Here is an 18,994-nt window from a genome sequence, read left to right on the forward strand (position 1 = left end):
TATAGAAAGTAGAACTTTTTCAACTTAACTTTTGAAAATGTTCCGGAAAGACTGACACTTTTATATATATTTTAAATTAAAGCTAATATAATATATTTTATTATGGAAATAAAAAATTTCGGACTTTATTTTATCTTCATGGTAGAAACAGTCATCAAAGTTTATAAAAAAAATACGATTTTTGTAAAAAAATTCTTAAATCTAAATTTTTAAAATTTTTAACTTTATAATGCTATAACTTTTTGAAAGATGTATGGATCAATATAATTTTTTTTTATAGATGCATAATGACTTTAACTATCATTTGGTATATATATTTTTTATATCTGACCCTTTACCTGCCCACAGGGGGGGATTTAAAATGACCACTTATTCACAAAAAATTTACTTTTTCAACTTAACTTTTGAAAATGTTCCGGAAGGTCTGACACTTTTATATATATCTTAAATTAAAGCTAATGTAATTTACTTTATTATGTAAAAAAAACCTATGGACTTGTCTTCATGGTGAAAATGGTTACCAAATGCTATTATTGTGTGAAAATTCTCGATTTTATATTTTACATTTTTGACTTTAGAATGCTATGACATATTGAAAAGTATATGGATCAACATTATTTTTTTAAGATAATTAATATTTTTTAATAATCCTTTTTTCATTCGACATACTTTATCTTAATTAGGATATTAATTATGAACTAGCAGATCATGTAGCTTTTGGAATAATCCAACAATTTTTTAAAATTAAACACTGTCTAAAGATATGCATCGAAGCGTTTTCTTTTGATAGTGATTTTAATCACTGTCAGATATCATTATTAGTTTTAGTGTTAGTTTTAGTTATTATCGAGGTGGACATAATGCCCATGCACTCAGAGCTGTTGGTCCATTGTGCGCACCTCATACTGAATTGTCTTGATTCGGTTTACCCACCTAAGTGTTATCACCAAAGTATTAATACAATACCAACCATAAAGTCACCTATAAAGATGACCAAAGAGTCCTGTCTTTCTGGCGAAATTAAGTATCTCTTTGGGTTTTAGGTTTTTAATATCTTCTTTTTCAGGAAAAGGTTTATTCAAGTAGTTTGATCTTAGTGTGGACAAGGCTTCACATTCGCACATGATATGAAATGAGTCTTCCTCTTCTACTCCACACTTCTTGCACAATAGTGATTCCGATACCCCCATTAAGCAGGTGACCATGTCCTGTCAGTAGACCAGTCAGGGTGCTTATTTGGTGCTATTAAGATTACCCAGCAATAAACCAGGGGTATTGATAAACATTTTAGATAGTCTAGGTACTACCAAGTTTTTCCAGATTTTCCTGTGTTGTTCTCTGCACCAATTCTTGGGTAACGCTTTGAGCGATTGCTCAGTGAGTCCTAACACTGGTTCTGGTCCAACATAGGTGTTCTCTGCTCCTTTCCTGGCTAGAAAGTCAGCATTCTCATTTCCAGTGACACCGTTGTGTCCCGGTACCCACGCTAGTGTAACTTTGTTGAACCTCGATAGTGATTCTAAAGTTTCCCTGCATTCGAGGACCAGCTTTGAATTCACCTGATCGTTACAGAGTGCTTTCAAAGNGTGATCGTTACAGAGTTCTTTCAAGGCCGCTTGACTTTCACTTAAGGTAGTTATCTTCTTATTTTTGTATCACCTCTGCTTGGAAAACGGAGGGTGTTGTGCCCAATGACATACTGACATTTATTCGTGGCTTTAAGCCCCAAATTCCAGCACCTACCTTTCCTGATTTTTTGGATCCATCTGTATATATTACAAATCCTCCTTTTTCAGTCAGGTGGTTAATATTCCATTCTCTACGTGTAATGATCTCCACTTTGTAGGGAATGTTATTCTAAAGAACCGGTTTGATATAGTCCAAGGGGTATTCTAAAAAGCCCTGGTCTATCTCTTTTAGTATTTTACCATGTTCTGTTGTATCACTCTCCAAAGTCCACATACCTAAGTTGTGGAATCTTAGTGCTGTAGCTTTGGCGTGAGCTTTTACCTCTAGATGCAAAGGAGGCAATCCAATTAGTGCCTCTAATGCAAACGTTGGTGTAGTTCTTAATGCTCCAGTGATGGCAATAGCAGCCATTCTCTGCATGCGACTAAGTTCTTTCCTAGCTGTAATAAGTGCTGTTCTGGTCCACCAGATTAGGGCACCGTACAATATCATAGGTTTAATCACTGACGTGTACAACCAATACATAACTCTTGGTTTAAGACCCCATGTCTTTCCCAAGGCTCTGCTGCAAGTCCACAATGTGGTCATTGNATTTCCCAAGGCTCTGCTGCAAATCCACAATGTGGTCATTGCTTTTTTGATTCTTGACTCAACATGTGATTTCCATTTTAGCTTATTATCCAAGATTATACCTAAGTATTTTACTCCCAATTTTAAGCTAATTTCTTGTCCATTCAGAGTAAGAGTGTCCAGACTGTCTAGTCCTATTCTCTTTCTAGTGAACATAACAACCTCTGCTTTATTTGGATTAACAGATAGACCGTACTTACTACACCATATCTGTATAGTGTTAAGTCTCTGTTGTGCTAAGTCAATAATAGTGTCTGGAAATTTACCCACCACTGCTATAATCAAGTCATCCGCATAGGCTTGTGTATAACAATATTTGTTTAGCTCTCTAATAAGCGAGTCCAGTACTAGACACCATAGTAAGGGGGATAGAACCCCACCTTGTGGGTATCCCTGTTTAACATTCTTGATTAGTTTGATCTCATTGAGCTGTCCCAAAATGGAGCGTTCCTTAAGCATGGATTCTATCCACTTAATAATAAGTGGTTCTATTCCATGCTGTTGTGCAGATTCACACATAGCATCGAAGGGAGTATTGTTAAAAGCCCCTTCGATGTCCAGAAATATACCTACTGCATACATTTTATTCCCTACAGCTTTCCCTATCTTAGTAGTTAAGCAGTGTAGAGCTGTATCAGTAGATTTCCCCGTTTGATACGCATGTTGGTTTTCATGTAAAGGGTTCTCCTTAAGAGGCCCCTCCTTGATGTACCTATCAANAGCCCCTTCTTGATGTACCTATCAATAAGTTTCTCCATAGTCTTAAGAAAAAAAGAAGTAAGACTTATTGGTCTGCAGGATTTTGCTTCATAATAGTTAGTGTGGTTAGGTTTGGGTATAAACACCACCCTAACCTTACGCCAGCTTTCTGGTTGATAACCATAGGCAAGGCATGCCCTAAATATTTTGCAGAGATGGGGGACGATTATCTCTAACCCTTCTTGCAGAAGTGCAGGGAAAATTTCGTCACAGCCTGCAGCTTTAAAACTGCCAAAGGCTTTTATTACCCATCTTATTCCATTTGGGGTTATCACTTTCCTGGTTAGTCTCCAATCGGCACAGGTCACACGCTTGTCCTGTGCATCATGTTCCTGTTCTCTGCTGTTAATTGCAGAGTCAGGAAAATGTGTGTTCATCAAATGTGATAATGTTTCATTATCGTTATTGGTGAACATTCCGTCTGGCAGTAGTATTGCCTCGACAGTTTTGTTTGTTCCATTCCTTAGTGATCGCAGAAGTCTAGTTGCTATAGGGAGTTGTTGTATATCCCCACAGAACTTCTTCCAGCTTTCCATTTTGGACTTTTTCAATGCAGATTTGTAGTTCCTTTGGGCGTTTTTATAGGATTCCCTGTGTTGTTCCAAACCTGATTTCATTGCTTTATTTAAGAGCTTCCGTGAACTCTTTCTTAATGTAGACAGGTTAGCATTCCACCAAGTTACACCCTGCCTTGTACCTTTCCTTTCTATTAAAGGACAGTTTTCTTTGTAAGCCGAGACAATAGAGTCCTGTAGCATATTTACAACCCTTTCAGTACTCTGTCTCGACCCCAGTTTAAACTGTAGGTTATTCAGGTCACGAGAGAGATCTGCCCTGTAGTTGTCCCAGTTTGTTCTTTTCGGGTTCCTATAGTACTTCGTCTCAACTTTATTAATTTCCAAAGTGAATCGTAAGTGCCTATGATCAGAAAGAGAAGGTTCGGAGGACACTTTCTACCCTTTTATCTTTTGAGTTACCCTTTTGAACAAACTGTCAGATCAATTACTTTTTGCCTGTTCCTGATAACAAAAGTAGGTTCACTACCTCTGTTCAGTATACTTAGGTCTGTAGTCAGCAATAGATCCATTATAAGCTCTCCTCTTTGGTTGATGTTACTGCTCCCCCAAATAGTGTGGTGTGCATTAGCATCCATACCTAGTATTAGTTCTAGTTTTTCATTTTTGCAATAATTAAAGAGTATAGTTAGGTCCCTACCTGGGTCTGTGACCTTATATGGTAAGTATCTTGAAGCTACTATAATATTTTTACCATCATTTAGTGTTACTCTAATAATAGTTAAGTCTGCACTTGATAGATTAAGTATCAGGCTGGCTTTAACTTTATTTATAACCAAAATGCAAGTTCTTGTTTTATCTGCTTGTTTATGAAACAGTTTAAAATCCCTTAGATATAGCCCCTTAATCTGGTCACTATTTATCCATGGTTCCTGAATAAGTGCTATTTTTAGAGGTATTGTATGCCTCTCAGTTAAGGTCCTTAGTAATACACTGCTGGCCCTTTTACTGTGATGCAGGTTTATTTGCGTGAATTGAATTCTATTGTCAGCCATTCAGAAAAACTGATGTTGACGCATCATGTTGATGTCCGGGCTGGTGGCTGCTTGGCAACGTAATCTGTGAAGCAAACTCTGCCCATTCCAAAATATGGACTGCGCTTCAGTTCCTCCAGATTGACCATGCTGTTTTCGTCCACACTTAGGAACAAAGTTTGTCCTTTCGTTCAACCTCTGTCTCATGATGGACTTTCCAGATCGCCGTGTTCAGCCCTGGGTTTTGTTTTGCCAAAATTTCCAAGATCTTCTTGGAGTCTTTTGGCAGCCCTGATATATGAGTGACCATCCGTTTGTACTTGATCGGGTTTTAGGCTTCCAATTGGAGTTCTGCACCTTCCCAAGGTTTTATCAGGTTGACATAGTCAGTGAGCCATTTAAGAGAGCTCTCTTGGGCTGCACTGATCACAAGTGCTCCATCAGTGAGTCTGGTGTCTTCAAACCTTGGTACGTCGGTTCCATCAGTACCCGACAGTATCAAGTCTCCAACACAAGACTCAATGAGTAGCCCCTGCTCTGTGGTCAACTTGTTAGTGGGGTAGCCTGCGAGGACCAGAGCCACTTTTTTATCATCGGTTACCACGTCGCTGTAGGTCGGTACCCAATGAGTTTTCTTACATGGAGGTTCTTGATCCTTGTCCTTAGGTTTTTGAGCTTCGGTTCCCTTTGACTTTTTCAAGTCATCGGTTCCCTTGTCTCCCTCCTTTGGTAGGTTCTTCTGTCCCTCCATGATTGCTTGGCTCCTCTTCAGCTTGCGCCTCTGACTGCCGCTCAGTTTCTCAGGTCTAAGTTTTAGACCCTCGATTTTGTCAGCTACTGCTCCCAGTTGATCTTGCGATTCCTGGTCTACATTTGCTGACGTTGCTATCTCTTTACTAGTAGATGGTTCACCAAGTGTCCCGTTGTTGGCATTGAGACCTTCAAGTTCGGCGATTCTTCTGCGAAGAGTCACCAGTTCACGATCTTGTTCCGACAGGTTGTCCGTAGGATCCCTAATCGTCACAAGTTCGTTGTTTTGCTGTTTTTATCCATATAGTTCCCACGAGAAGTCGAGAAATAAAGGTCCGTCACAGCAGAGCTCGATACTGTGATAAGGCTGTATACTCTATGGTGCGCCAGGTGCCATAGAGGATCCTAATGGTCACTTTACCTTTCGGCCAACTACCCTGTGACAAGTTAGAAACCCTTTCACTTAGTATGGCTGGGTTAGGGGCAGATATCATTATATTTGATCTAACTATGCCACGTCACCACTGTGCCGCGACCACCTGTGCTGGTTTTTTTTTTTTTAAACAGAACCAAATATATTTTTGAAAATTTTAGAATATAAGATACTTTATTAACTTATGAAAACAAATTTCATTTAATATTTAATATTTTTAATGATATTGCAAGAGATATATTTAATCAATGTGTGATATAAAGTTGTCAAACGTGCCAGAACATTATCAAAAATTAAGTTAAAATAATTTTTTGATATGCGTGATTGGTCTCTTTCAAATTTTTCTTTTACTTTTGAAATTCTTGTTAAAAAGCATACCAAAAAATAGCTTATTGTTTCTAATTTACACGGCTAAAACTTCTTTAGGAACAATGTTTAAAATAAATTTTGTAAAAAAACCAGTTAAAGCAGTTTTAAATACACAAATTTTTTTTTTAAAAATGACATTTTTATGAAAACTTAATTTTGAAAATTTATTTAAAATTTCAAAAATGTATGATTTTTTTTTCAAATTTTCAATATTGAAATGTTTAACTAAATTTAATTCGTTTATGTTTTGATGCATAAATCAACAAAATCGGTCCGGTGGAAAACTGAGAATTTTCATAGACAGACAAAAAAAGGAGGGCACATTATGATAAAATTTATTAATTTTCAGCATTGCATCATAGCGATACAGTGTATTAGTGTAAAATGTGAAATCTTAGATAATTGTTAAAATTAGATAACAAGGAGAATTACTTTTTCGCTGTATAAGTATAGCATAAAATGTCAAAATTAGCTGATTGACTTATGATTTGTCATAATTTTTATGTTAAAAAAATCTTGAGTTAGTACTTTTTTCAATAAAAATAATCTAACATATGAAACGTTTAGAATAGTATTTGCAGATTCAACACAAATAATAAATTTGTATTATACTACCAAATGAAAAACTATATCTATGAACAATTTACATTATTTAAATTTCTATAAAATTGAAAATTCTTTAGTTTATAATTTATTACATTATGAGTTATAAGTAATTCATAATTCATGGAACAACTTATTGTGATTGATTTACAGCTTATACACTTGTTTAAACAAATTATATATCAAAATAAATAAATTATAAGTTTGTATATTGCCTGTGATAAAATTTAGTAGGTATTTATAAAACGTGGAATGTTAGTCGAAAATATCATATCATTGTTACATTTAACCTTAACAGTTATAATAATTTATGTATTTAATAAGACTTCCAAACCAATTTTTTTTATCTAGATTATTCGTAATGCTTTTATTATAAATCATTTGTCTAAACAGACATAGTTAAATAGATTTGTCATGATTTAGTTCTAAAATTAGGACCCACTTAAATTATAACTGCTAAATTGCATAAAATATATAAATAAATAGCAATCCTAAGTTTTTACACTAAAACTCATCATTATTTTTAAATAGAATAACTACAAGATTTGATCATTAATTACAAGTTGATCCTTAACTACGTCACATAAAATATCTTCGAAAATATTAGAACTAACCATTATTTTATTTTATTTTTATTTTTTAATAATGGTTCTTGGGTAAGCTGTTTCAGATAAAAAATTAATTTTCTGTTATCATCCTTATACCCTAAACTCGTATCTATTTTTAATTTTTAAATGGTAACCTCAATTTATTTTCGGTCAGTAGATTTATTATATTAAATAAATAATGAAGTAACTTAAATGGTAGAAAATTATCTAATTAAGAAAATTAGTGGTCCATATGGACGTTTGAATGATGTATTTCAGAAGTTTTGAATATTTTTATTCTTAAGCGTAAGAAGAATTGTTGTCGAGAAATGTCTAGTGATCAAATAGTATCCCGTGCCTCACCTCTTGTTATCATTTAAAATTATAAATAACATTTAAAAATCTGGTCAAAAAGTTGTTATCGACTCATGAATTTCTTAATTATTTTATTGTCTAATAAGCAAATAAGTTAATGATGTATGTTGTCATTTCAAAAAAATATGTTAACACATTTAAAAGTTATGAATATAATATATAAGTATTGCATGATTGATAAATTGAGAAAAGTTTGTAATAATCGTAACCAATAATCGTTTTCCTTAACTTATGACTTTACTAAAATCTGAATTTTCGTTATATCATTTAACTTAATCATAAATAAACTAGCTTCTATTATTTATTTTTAAGAAATTAGAAGAATTAATGAAAACACATTCATATTAAAAATTTTTGGATGATCCATAATAGCTAATTTAAGTATTTGGTCTTAAAAAAAATACTAATAATAAAATAAACTAATTGTTAGTAGATTAATAAATAAATACTGTGTACAGAATACTTTAATATTAAATAATTATAACTAGAGACCGGATTTATATGCATTTATAAATTTTGTTAAGTTATTCTAAACGCATTATCAACCAGTACAAATATGTATTAATAGGATTGAAAAAATGTTGTTAACATGGTTATAGACTTTGGGGGATAAGGAGAATTATCCTTCCCTAAAATTAAATTATTTCTATGCCACTATATAATCCTATGACAAAGTTGCACAAACTTGTGGTTCTCCAAAGTAACTCAAATAAAATTATTAAATGTACATAAAGTCGATTTCTATTTATAACTATAATAATTTTTTTTATTTAAAAATAAGTATGTCACAAGCAATAACTTTTAAGTGATAAAATTAAATATTAAGTATTAATACAAAATTATTATCCACAAAAATAACTAATGTTTTTAATTTTTGAATTTGATTGACGAAAATTGATATAATTTCGTATCAACTTAATATCTACTCAATACTTATACATCATTTATTAGGTTTACTTAAAAAAAATTGTTAAAAACTAAATATTCAATTATATTGTTATAGGATTCTGATGTTCAACCCACACAGGTTTCCCCACATGATGATCCTTTGCCAGAATAAGAATTATCTTTGTATTGTTATTTCATAAATTAATTAAACAGCAAAAATTTTACAATTTGTCGAGTTATTTGTAAATGTTTTAAAATAAATAATCTCTGTAGTATACTGTTATAATTAATTTATGTAATTTAAAGAGTCATTACTGTAATATATTGACTGTCAATCGATAGATTATCCAATTATTAATTTTTTGTTGGTTTAACTTAAAATTTTAAGATTTATAGGTAATAATTCTTTTACTTTAAATTATATTATACTGACAAAAATTTGAAGAAACATATCATTAGTATTAGGTGCATCTTGTCTAAGAAATTAGCATCTACAAACAGATTAGTTTTTTACGATAATACGGAATAGTCAATTGCCAAATGCCAGTGTAATATCAAATTATTGCACTTGTAATAAGAAGTATGTATTGCAATAATAATTATGTTGTACTATAATATAACATATCCTATTTTATTTTATGTTAAAAAAGTAATAACGTTTGTGATTGTTATTTTAAATAAAATTCATTAAATACACTAAATAAAAAAACAATTTATTTTAAAAGTAAAAAAACGATAGCACAGTAGGGTCGTGGTGCAGTATGGACGTGGTATAATTGGAACAAGTATAGATGATATCTGACAGTGATTATAATCATTATCAAAAGAAACGCTTGGAAGCAAATTATATAATTAGTTTTGTAAAAAAGTTGCTATTTTAAATCCAATATATTAAAAGTTTTTTAATGGAAATATATATAAGATGTTTAAGAAGTTATGTTTATTAAAAACAATAGGAACAATAGAAATCCGTTTCCTTATATACTGAATGTTTTATATACAATGTATTTACTAGTTTATAAATAAAGTCGACACTCTAATAAAGTGTAAGAAATAAATAAAAAAAAATGAATTAATAACTAATAAGTCAAAAAATATATGCAATTAAAAAATACAAAAATAACTTTTTTAATAGAAATCAAGTAGCTTGAGTTAAAAGTATCATTCTGTAGATACTAATAGTATATACAGAGGAAATTATCACATATTCTGGGCTCCTTTTTTAAACTAAATTATACAAAAGCTTAACAAAAAAAAGTCACATTAATTGTGTGGTAGGTCCTTAATTGTAAAATAAATTTTTGTGTGCCATTATAAATTTCTAAATACGCCCTTGTTAATATATTAATAAAAAATAAAAATATCATTGATTTGTTCTCTGTGAGTGTATCAACTTTTAAAGTAAAAACCATGTAATTTTTGTAAATATGTTTATTTTTATTTTTTATATGTTTTAAATACATATTAATATTAATGTGTCATATGATAATAATTTTAATTACTATCAGATATTAACCTTTACTAATCTATAAAATACCTCTACTTCACTTTACTGGATATTGTAATAAATGTATCAATTTTACTTTTTAAATATTCCTTTTTTTTTTGTAAGAAGTAAAGACATTAAGACTATTTAAAAAGAAGAAAATTTAGAATAAAATGTTTAAAATTGTTATTTGTTTAAATCGACAAAAAATAAAGAATAAAATATCAGAAAACAAATTGTTATTATTGGTAATATATTTGAACTTTGATGATGTAAAATGACTGACTTACGAATTTAAGATTTTTATTATTAAAAATGTAGCTTATAATGATTTGCAAGTTCTTTACAAAATTCTTTTCAACTGATGGAAAATTAAGAAAAATATTTGATAATAGATTCCAAATTTCAACATTTTAAATATTTATTTTTTTTAGAATAATGATTTTTTTTTTAAATTTAAGTTTAACATACTATATGATATTCATATTCAAAATATAACCTTCGCATATTGAAGATAATGCAGATACAAGAATATTTTTGAAGAAATGTATTCATCGTAAAATTGGAAAGCAAAATAGTTTTTTTTATTTTTATTCATCTTACTGATAACGTAGAAAGTTACTTTTAATAACTATATTACAAAATTTGTAAATTTTTCATGTAGTGGTTATATAACACCAAATAGTTAAAAATAAAGAGAACATTACTGTTTCAAAACTTTATTAATATACATTGAAAATAATGTACACAATTATGTCTTCATATCTAAAAAATATTCAGACATTTTTATTTAAATATTAAGATATCTAGTGATTTCTATACTCTGTTCATGTCTTTATACACATATTAGAACACAAATATGTTGGCCATACTCAAAATTATTTTTTAGAATTTTGGTAATGGACCAGTCAAATTTTTATTTAGCTCATCATTATAAATGATATCTAATTATAAAAAAACCCAGCACAGGGGGGTCGCGGCACAGTGGTGACGTGGCATAGTTGGATCAAGTATAATGATATCTGACAGTGATTAAAATCACTATCAAAAAAAAAAAAACGCTTCGATGCAAATCTTTAGATAGTGTTTAATTTTAAAAAATTGGTGTATTATTCCAAAAGCTATATGATCTGCTAGTTCTTTATTAATATCTTAACTAAGATAAATTATGTCGAATGAAAAAGGGATATATAAAAAATATTATTTTTCATAAAAAAATTGTGTTGATCCATACACTTTTCAATAAGTTATAGCATTATAAAGTTAAAAATGTAAAATACAAAATCGAGATTTTTCACACAAAAATAGCATTTGGTAGCCATTTTCACCATGAAGACAAGTCCATAGGTTTTTTTTCCATGATAAAATATATTATATTAGCTTTAATTTAAAATATATATAAAAGTGTCAGACTTTCCGGAACATTTTCAAAATTTAAGTTAAAAAAATTAATTTTTTTAAAAAAGTTGTCATTTTTAATCTCCCCAGTAGGCAGGTAAAATGGGTCATATATAAAAAAAAAATACCAAAAGAAAAGTACTGATGTCATGCATCTATAAAAAAAAAATAAATATTGATTTGGTTATTTTTAAAAAAAGTTATGGCAATTTTAAGTAAAAAAAATTGAAAAAATTTCGAATATTAGCGATTTTTAAATTTGTAATTTTTTTGGAGGTTTCCCCCATTTATGGGGAACGAGGGATTTTTTTTCAATTTTTGAGGGTAATGACTTCGACTAGATACGATTTGTGATCTTTTGACGTATCGTTGAAAGAAGTCTGTTCGATGAGAGCTGAGAAAAAGTAGTAAAAGACACACAAAAAAAACACATCATAATAAAACCAATACGTTCTCAGCTTCGCATCGAAGCTAAAAAATACAGGGTTTCATGTAATTTTAAAAAGTTTAACTTTAAAAATTATCAGAGTACTTTTTTTATAAAAAGACCTTATACATGTTAAATAGTAGTCTATTAATTTTTAATTTTTTTTTTTTTTAAACTCTCCTTGAAGAAACAAATAGAGATTGTTTTGATTTTGTGGTGAAGTATCTAATAGAAAATTATTATTTTTGGAAATTTAAGGTCATAAAAATAAAATTTGCACTGGAAAAAATGTTAAAAAAGCTATAATTGAACACATAATTAAAGTTTTTACATAATACTTATATTATTTCTAATTATTTATCTTAATAAAAAATGTTTTATATTTTTTGTATATTTTGATAAAGATTCTTGGCTTAACCATATAAAAAATTATAATGAAATCCTTAGTTTTTTTTCTCTAAATAACAATCAAACTTTTATTTAATTAGTGACTATCTTAAAAAAAATTATGTGTAGTTATATCTATCATCTGTAACAAATTTCATGTTGAATTTATCTTAATATTGTGGATAGCAATAAGTGGTGTAAGTCGTGTAAGATGGGTGATTTTTATTAAATAATGTTAAATCGTACACGTTGATGAAATAAGGAGTATTGTATAGGCAACTTAATTGACAATATTTGTACAAACTTTTCAATATGGCACCGCGTGTAAACGTTTTAACGTTCTTTATTGGAACGGTTATAGATAAGTAACAAATTTTTAAAAAAAATTGAAAATCGGTACCAGAAATTCATAAAATAAACACTATCATTTTATATTTATTCCAATTATAGAGAATTTGGACGAGATTATCACAAAATATTAAAAATAGGTATCAAGAATCCAGGAGTTACTACAACCTTTTGTTACTACAACACTAAATGGTAATTGTCTTAACAATGTGGACCTTAGTCTGTTGTTACTAATAGCAACGCTGTCTCGTTATCGACAAAAGTGCCGTCGTGCGTTTCAATGGTGTCATATTTGTTCGTAATTGTTCGATCATCTTAATTACATTGGATTTATAATATATTGGGACGTTTCGAACATGTTCTTGGATAACATGTCGCTAAAATTTTTTTTTGTATATCACATTAATGTGTGACGAAATAATATGTAAAAGTTAAAAGCCATCGTTTTCTATAGAACTTTAATTCATATTTTCTATGGTCCGCATAATATTTTGTTTAATTAATAATAAGTAATCATCTCAAAAAATTAGTAGAAAATATCTAAATTGACATATGTAATATGCGGAAATATTCATATAAATAATAAATACTGTGATTTTTTATTTTTGTAAACGTATGCTATTAATTCGTAACAAAAAATATAAAAATGAATGGTGAACTTATTTTTGAACGTGATCCTTTTTTTTTTAACAAACTAAATATTTGAAAAATGAGTGCACCAAAGTTCTGCTTTAAGCTCTTACTTATTCTCAATAGAGATGGATGAAATTACTAGAGAAATACAACCCGAGTAGCATTATTTTGGTTCACGGTCGGTTCAAGCGACCCACGAGTACTGAGAAAGTTCAGCGTTCAATAAATAACCGTTCAATGTTCAAAATAATCGTACGGATTAACCAGAATTCTTTCATTATAATGAAAGAATCGTTATAACGGTTATAGCCGTTAAAATAGTTTTATTCGCTTATATTGTTATTAGACATATTATCCCTTGATTAGTAAATTAATAAAAAAATTGTTTAAAATAATAGTCATAAAATATTTTCATTGAGACTATAGCGCGAATTTAACGTACGAACTTTTGGCGGAATAACCAAACGTGTCAGTAACCGTTTACCAACTGTTTTAGTTCGCACGATTATTATTTGTTATTTAATTTTTACTGTGACATTTTTTCAAATCATCAACGATTATTTTACTCTTTTTACAAATTATGTTTTCGAGACATTCGCCATTTTCCTACCGACTAGATAACTTGCAAGACTGCTCTTTTTCCCGGTTCACTCTCACATATATATTTAACTAAAAAATTCAATAAAATGTAAGTACATTTAAATTAAATTTAGGAGTAAAATAATAAATATTTATTTTAATTAATTTTAATAATAGCATATATTATTTTTTATAAAGATAATCATACATTTTAGTAACTACATTTATTGTAATTGTAATAGATACATATGGTAAATTATATATTAAATTTTCGCATCTTGTATTATGATTAATTATAATTATAATACAAAATTATTTATATTAATAAAGTACTATCGTTAGTCATGTTGTTATTAAGTTANACAAAATTATTTATATTAATAAAGTACTATCGTTAGTCATGTTGTTATTAAGTTATTAACGGACACCTCAAGATTTTCCATGTGCTTAAAATGTTGAACATTTTTAATCATACATCATTGTCGTTATCATCATATCCTTGCCTTTAACGGTCGGCTCTAGTCTATTTTAAAACGTATTATTTATTGATTTTTATTCATATATGTGGTACAAATTACTTCTGTATTTCAATATATAAAATGCTGCATTTTATATATTTTTCAACATTGTATATATTGAAATACCATCTCTTAAAAAACTGTTGATTTTTAATGAAAATCCCTCTATTGTGCTACTCAATAATTTAAATTTTTCATTCATTTTAAGTTAAAAAGAATTGCGTCAATTTGAATGAGAATTACATTTAAATACTTCAAATTTTAAATAAATGAAAAGTATTAAGTTTAAGGTTTTCACCGTTTAACAATTTACAGAGTTTTACATGAAACAAGATTTTCATCCGACTTATTTTTGTAATTATTTGTAGCCTTTATACTATTAAATCATCAAGATTTTTATACAAATCAATCAATAAAAGGAACATTTTAATTTATGAAGGATAGGCTTACATGTAACCCTAAGTAATTTTAAGATATAAATAAAACTATTCACAGTAGTTTCCCTTAAACAAAAAACAAATCTATATATATAGGTTGTCTAAAATACCCAATATCCAAAACAATTATTTTATAACTTAAATAATAACAAAAATAAAATACTTCTTATGAAATATCATGTCAAGTTTACTTCACTATATCAAATAAATACAATAAATAAATGTTGATGGATATCATGTTTTTTTAATTTCCAATATTTAAAAAATATGTCTTTTTAATAAGTATAATAAATATTTTACAAAGCATAGCCATGTACTTGATCAAACTTTTGAATACTCTAGCATTAAAAGGTTAATTTCTATATAGTTTATTAAATGAACTTTATGTGTTGCCACTTAATAGTAAATTGATATAACTCAATAAACATTTTTGAACATTGAGTTCATATTAACCGAAAATGCAATAACTAATAATAATTTATCATTTACACAAAAATATTTGAACTCTCTATATTTTTTCTTCTCCAGAAATCTGAATAAATATCTATTGACTTTTATGACTTTAACTTTAAAACTTTATACTCTTTTGTATTAAAATATTTTTATTTAAAATAATAAAAAATTATAAATATAGTATATTTACTATTATAAAATTTTTTGTACCCAAAGCATAGTTATTAATTATTTTTTATAATTTTTGTTATTTTTTTTAATAGGTATATTATTTTAAATAAAATTATTCTTTGGGAGCATGTTTATTTAACTTGAAAGGTCATTATATTGAAGTATTCTTATCTTCACTTCTTATTTATATTATTTGGGATACAATTTCTAGAGCCTATATTAATACTAGTATGATACCAACTACTTAAACAATGATTAAAGTATAATTGTAACATTGAATATTCATAAAAATAATAATAATAATATTATTATTATTTTTATGAATATACAGGGTAATATTTTCATCATAACCCCACTCAATTACTTACAGAATAATAATAATTTAAACGTTTTTTTTTTCAATTATCTTTAGTTACACATCATTCTTGAATTATTAACTATGTAATACTTTTTAAGTTCATCCCTTATGCCTGGTAAGGGTGTCAACTTTGTTTTTTTAAATGGAAACACATATTTTGAATTTAGTAAATTGTTTGACTTTTTAATTTAATAGTAAATGGAATTTGAATATTTATATAACTTTATTTGTTTATAAGATATAATCATTTAAATTTTCAAATTTTTGAGTTAATATACAGGTATAATACACAAGGGATAACAAATATAGGTAGCTAATTGATTTTTTATGACATAGATATTAATAGGTATACATCATTGTTATTATCAATGGTAGTAAGGTTATTATTTGTTTTAATAATACAAAAATTAAAACACATATTGATTAAATACATAATTATGAATCAATGTACTTTTAGTAATATTTGATCATTTTATCAAACATTTTTTTTTTTTGTAACATTAGAAAAAATATCGTATTAAAAAATAATAATAATTTTGATAAAACAGATCTCGGGCGATATTTAACATTGAATTACGTATCAGGTCAGTCCTAATTACATGTTTCCTTATTTTTAAAATAAAGAATGACTATTTGTAATTTTCATTTAAGGAGTAATTTTTTATCTTATATTGATTATTATCTTCATTTTTTTTTAATAGAGTTTTTATAGTTTAAAATTGTCAATAAATATTAAATTATTATTTAATAAATTAATCAAAAATTTTATAATTAGGAAGGCTTGTATAAAACTGAATAATTATATTTTTTCGAAATTTCTATAAAAAAAGGAGGATTTTTAGATCGAAGAATAAAAATTATGATATAGCGAGTTGTTTTTATTCAATTTTAGTTAGATAAGATAATAAGTGAGGTTTGATAATAATATTACTGTTATATACAAAAAATATTAAAAAATTAATTTGCATAGCTTACAAGAATTTGAAAAAAACAATTTTGCAAAAAAATTAATCGTAAATGTATCAAAATATACTTTTATATTTAAAATAATAGGTGACATAATCACCAAATATTTATGTAGGTGGTCATATAGGTATATATGGTATATTTATAAAACTATAATACATGAAAATTGGTTTTTACAATATTTTACTTAGCTATCTAGTAAAAAAACGTATTTTGAAGTTCAGATTGTAAAGAGTAACCATAATTATTTTTATAACTTAAAAAATATTGTGTTTTTCACATTTAACTATGAGGGTGTAGTAATTGTAAATACATATATTTATTTACATTAAATACATATTCTACATAAATTTACAAGTATTGTTTTGAATTTGAATTTCTTATGCTAGCAATAAATTCAACACAGAACTATTTAATCTAAAATAAAACCTTCTAAATATTCTAAAAGAAAAAATCTCATTAATAATTATCTCAATCGTTTACATTTACTATATTTCACCTTACAACTGGAAATGTAATGAACAATAAATTAATTAGTTCGAATTATAGAAAAATAACTTTTAGAATTATTATTTCTATGATTTTTATGGGATCACGAAGAATTAATTAAATGTTTGCCAAATTTAATCTTTTTTAGCTTCGATGCGAATCGGAGAAGGTATTATTTTTACTATCATGTGTTTTTTTTTTTTATTTTTTTTTTATGTCTGTTGCTACTTTTTCTCAGCTCTCACTGGACCGATTTCTTTCAAAAATACGTCAAAAAATCACAAATAGTATCTATTCGAAGATATTACCCTTAAAAATTGAAAAAAATTCCCTTGTTCCCCGAAAATGGGGGAAATATCCAAAAAAATTACAAATTTAAAAATCGCTAATTTTCGAAATTTTTTCACTTTTTTTTCTTAAAACTTTCATAACTTTTTGAAAAATCAACAAATCAACATAATTTTTTTTTATACTAAAACCTTAGATATTTACCTTTCATTTGATATCATTTTTTTGAAAATTTATCACTTAACCTGCTCATTAGGGGGGATTTAAAATAGCAACTTTTTTACAAAAATTAACTTTTTCAACTTAATTTTTGAAAATGTTCCGGAAATACTGCGTCTTTCAAACATATATCAAATTAAAGCTTATTTTATGTACTATAAAATGAAAAAAAAAAATTTGTCCCGACACTTTATCTTCTACATTTAAACGGCTGCCGTAGTTCAAAAAACACTATTTTTGTGTTAAAATTTTCGATTTTAAATTTTCAAATTAATAATGCTATAATTTTTTTAAAAATGTATATATCAGCACAAATTTTTTTTTTTCTAAATACATTATAAGTACATCTTTCATTTGACATACTTTTTATTAAAATTGGACAATTTCCCCTTATATAGGGGGCGTCCAAAACTTGAAATATTGTAAAAAACATAGATCTTTTTCAACTGAACTTTTGAAAATGTTCCGGAAATACTGCGTCCTTTAAACATATATCAAATCAAAGGTTATGTTATATACTATCAAATGAAAAAAAAAAATTTGTCCCGACATCTTATCTTCTATGTGCAAATGGCTGTCGAAAATTTAAAAAAAAATGTAATGTTTGCGATAAAAATTACCTTTTATCGGGATGTTTTTTGTACTTAAAACTGCCATAACTTTTTCAAAAATGAACAAATAAAAATAATATTTTTTTGTATTGAAACCTTAGATATTTCCCTTTCATTTGATATAATTTTTTTTGAAAATCTAACACTTATTCTGCTCACTAGGGGGATTTAAAATAGTAACTTTTTTACAAAAAATAACTTTTTCAACTTGATTTTTGAAAATGTTCCGGAAATACTGCGTCCTTTAAACATATATAAAATTAAAACTTATTTTATGTACTACAAAATGAAAAAAAAAATTTGTCCCGACGACCTATCTTCTATGCGCAAATGGCTACCATATTCAAAAATATGCTATTTTAACAATTTTTTTTTTTTTTAATTTAACACTATCTACAGATTTGCATCGAAGCGTTTTTTATGATAGTGATTTTAATCACTGTCAGATATCATCTATACTGGACCCAACTATGCCACGACCTCACTGTGCCGCCACCCCAGTGTGCTGGGTTTTTTTTCATCGATAACATGGACAATTCCCTTTCTTCAGATATATATATATTTTTTTTATCCCTTTCCTACAAAAGCTGGTCT

General features: G+C 27.8%; 1 protein-coding gene across 1 annotated transcript in view; it reads left to right on the forward strand.

Annotated features, from left to right (window-relative positions):
* LOC126903556 (uncharacterized) overlaps window positions 1-8,990 on the forward strand; it is a 20,476-nt gene extending 11,486 nt beyond the window's left edge. The window contains exon 6 of the mRNA XM_050681760.1: window positions 8,748-8,990. Within this exon, the coding sequence (XP_050537717.1) occupies window positions 8,748-8,804 (57 nt within the window). The 3' untranslated portion in view covers window positions 8,805-8,990. The remainder of the gene's footprint in view (window positions 1-8,747) is intronic.
* Window positions 8,991-18,994: the final 10,004 nt, after the last annotated feature.

The sequence above is a fragment of the Daktulosphaira vitifoliae genome, unplaced genomic scaffold (assembly GCF_025091365.1).
Source record: "Daktulosphaira vitifoliae isolate Bord-2020 unplaced genomic scaffold, ASM2509136v1 Scaffold_4, whole genome shotgun sequence".
In the NCBI taxonomy this organism is placed as follows: domain Eukaryota; kingdom Metazoa; phylum Arthropoda; class Insecta; order Hemiptera; family Phylloxeridae; genus Daktulosphaira; species Daktulosphaira vitifoliae.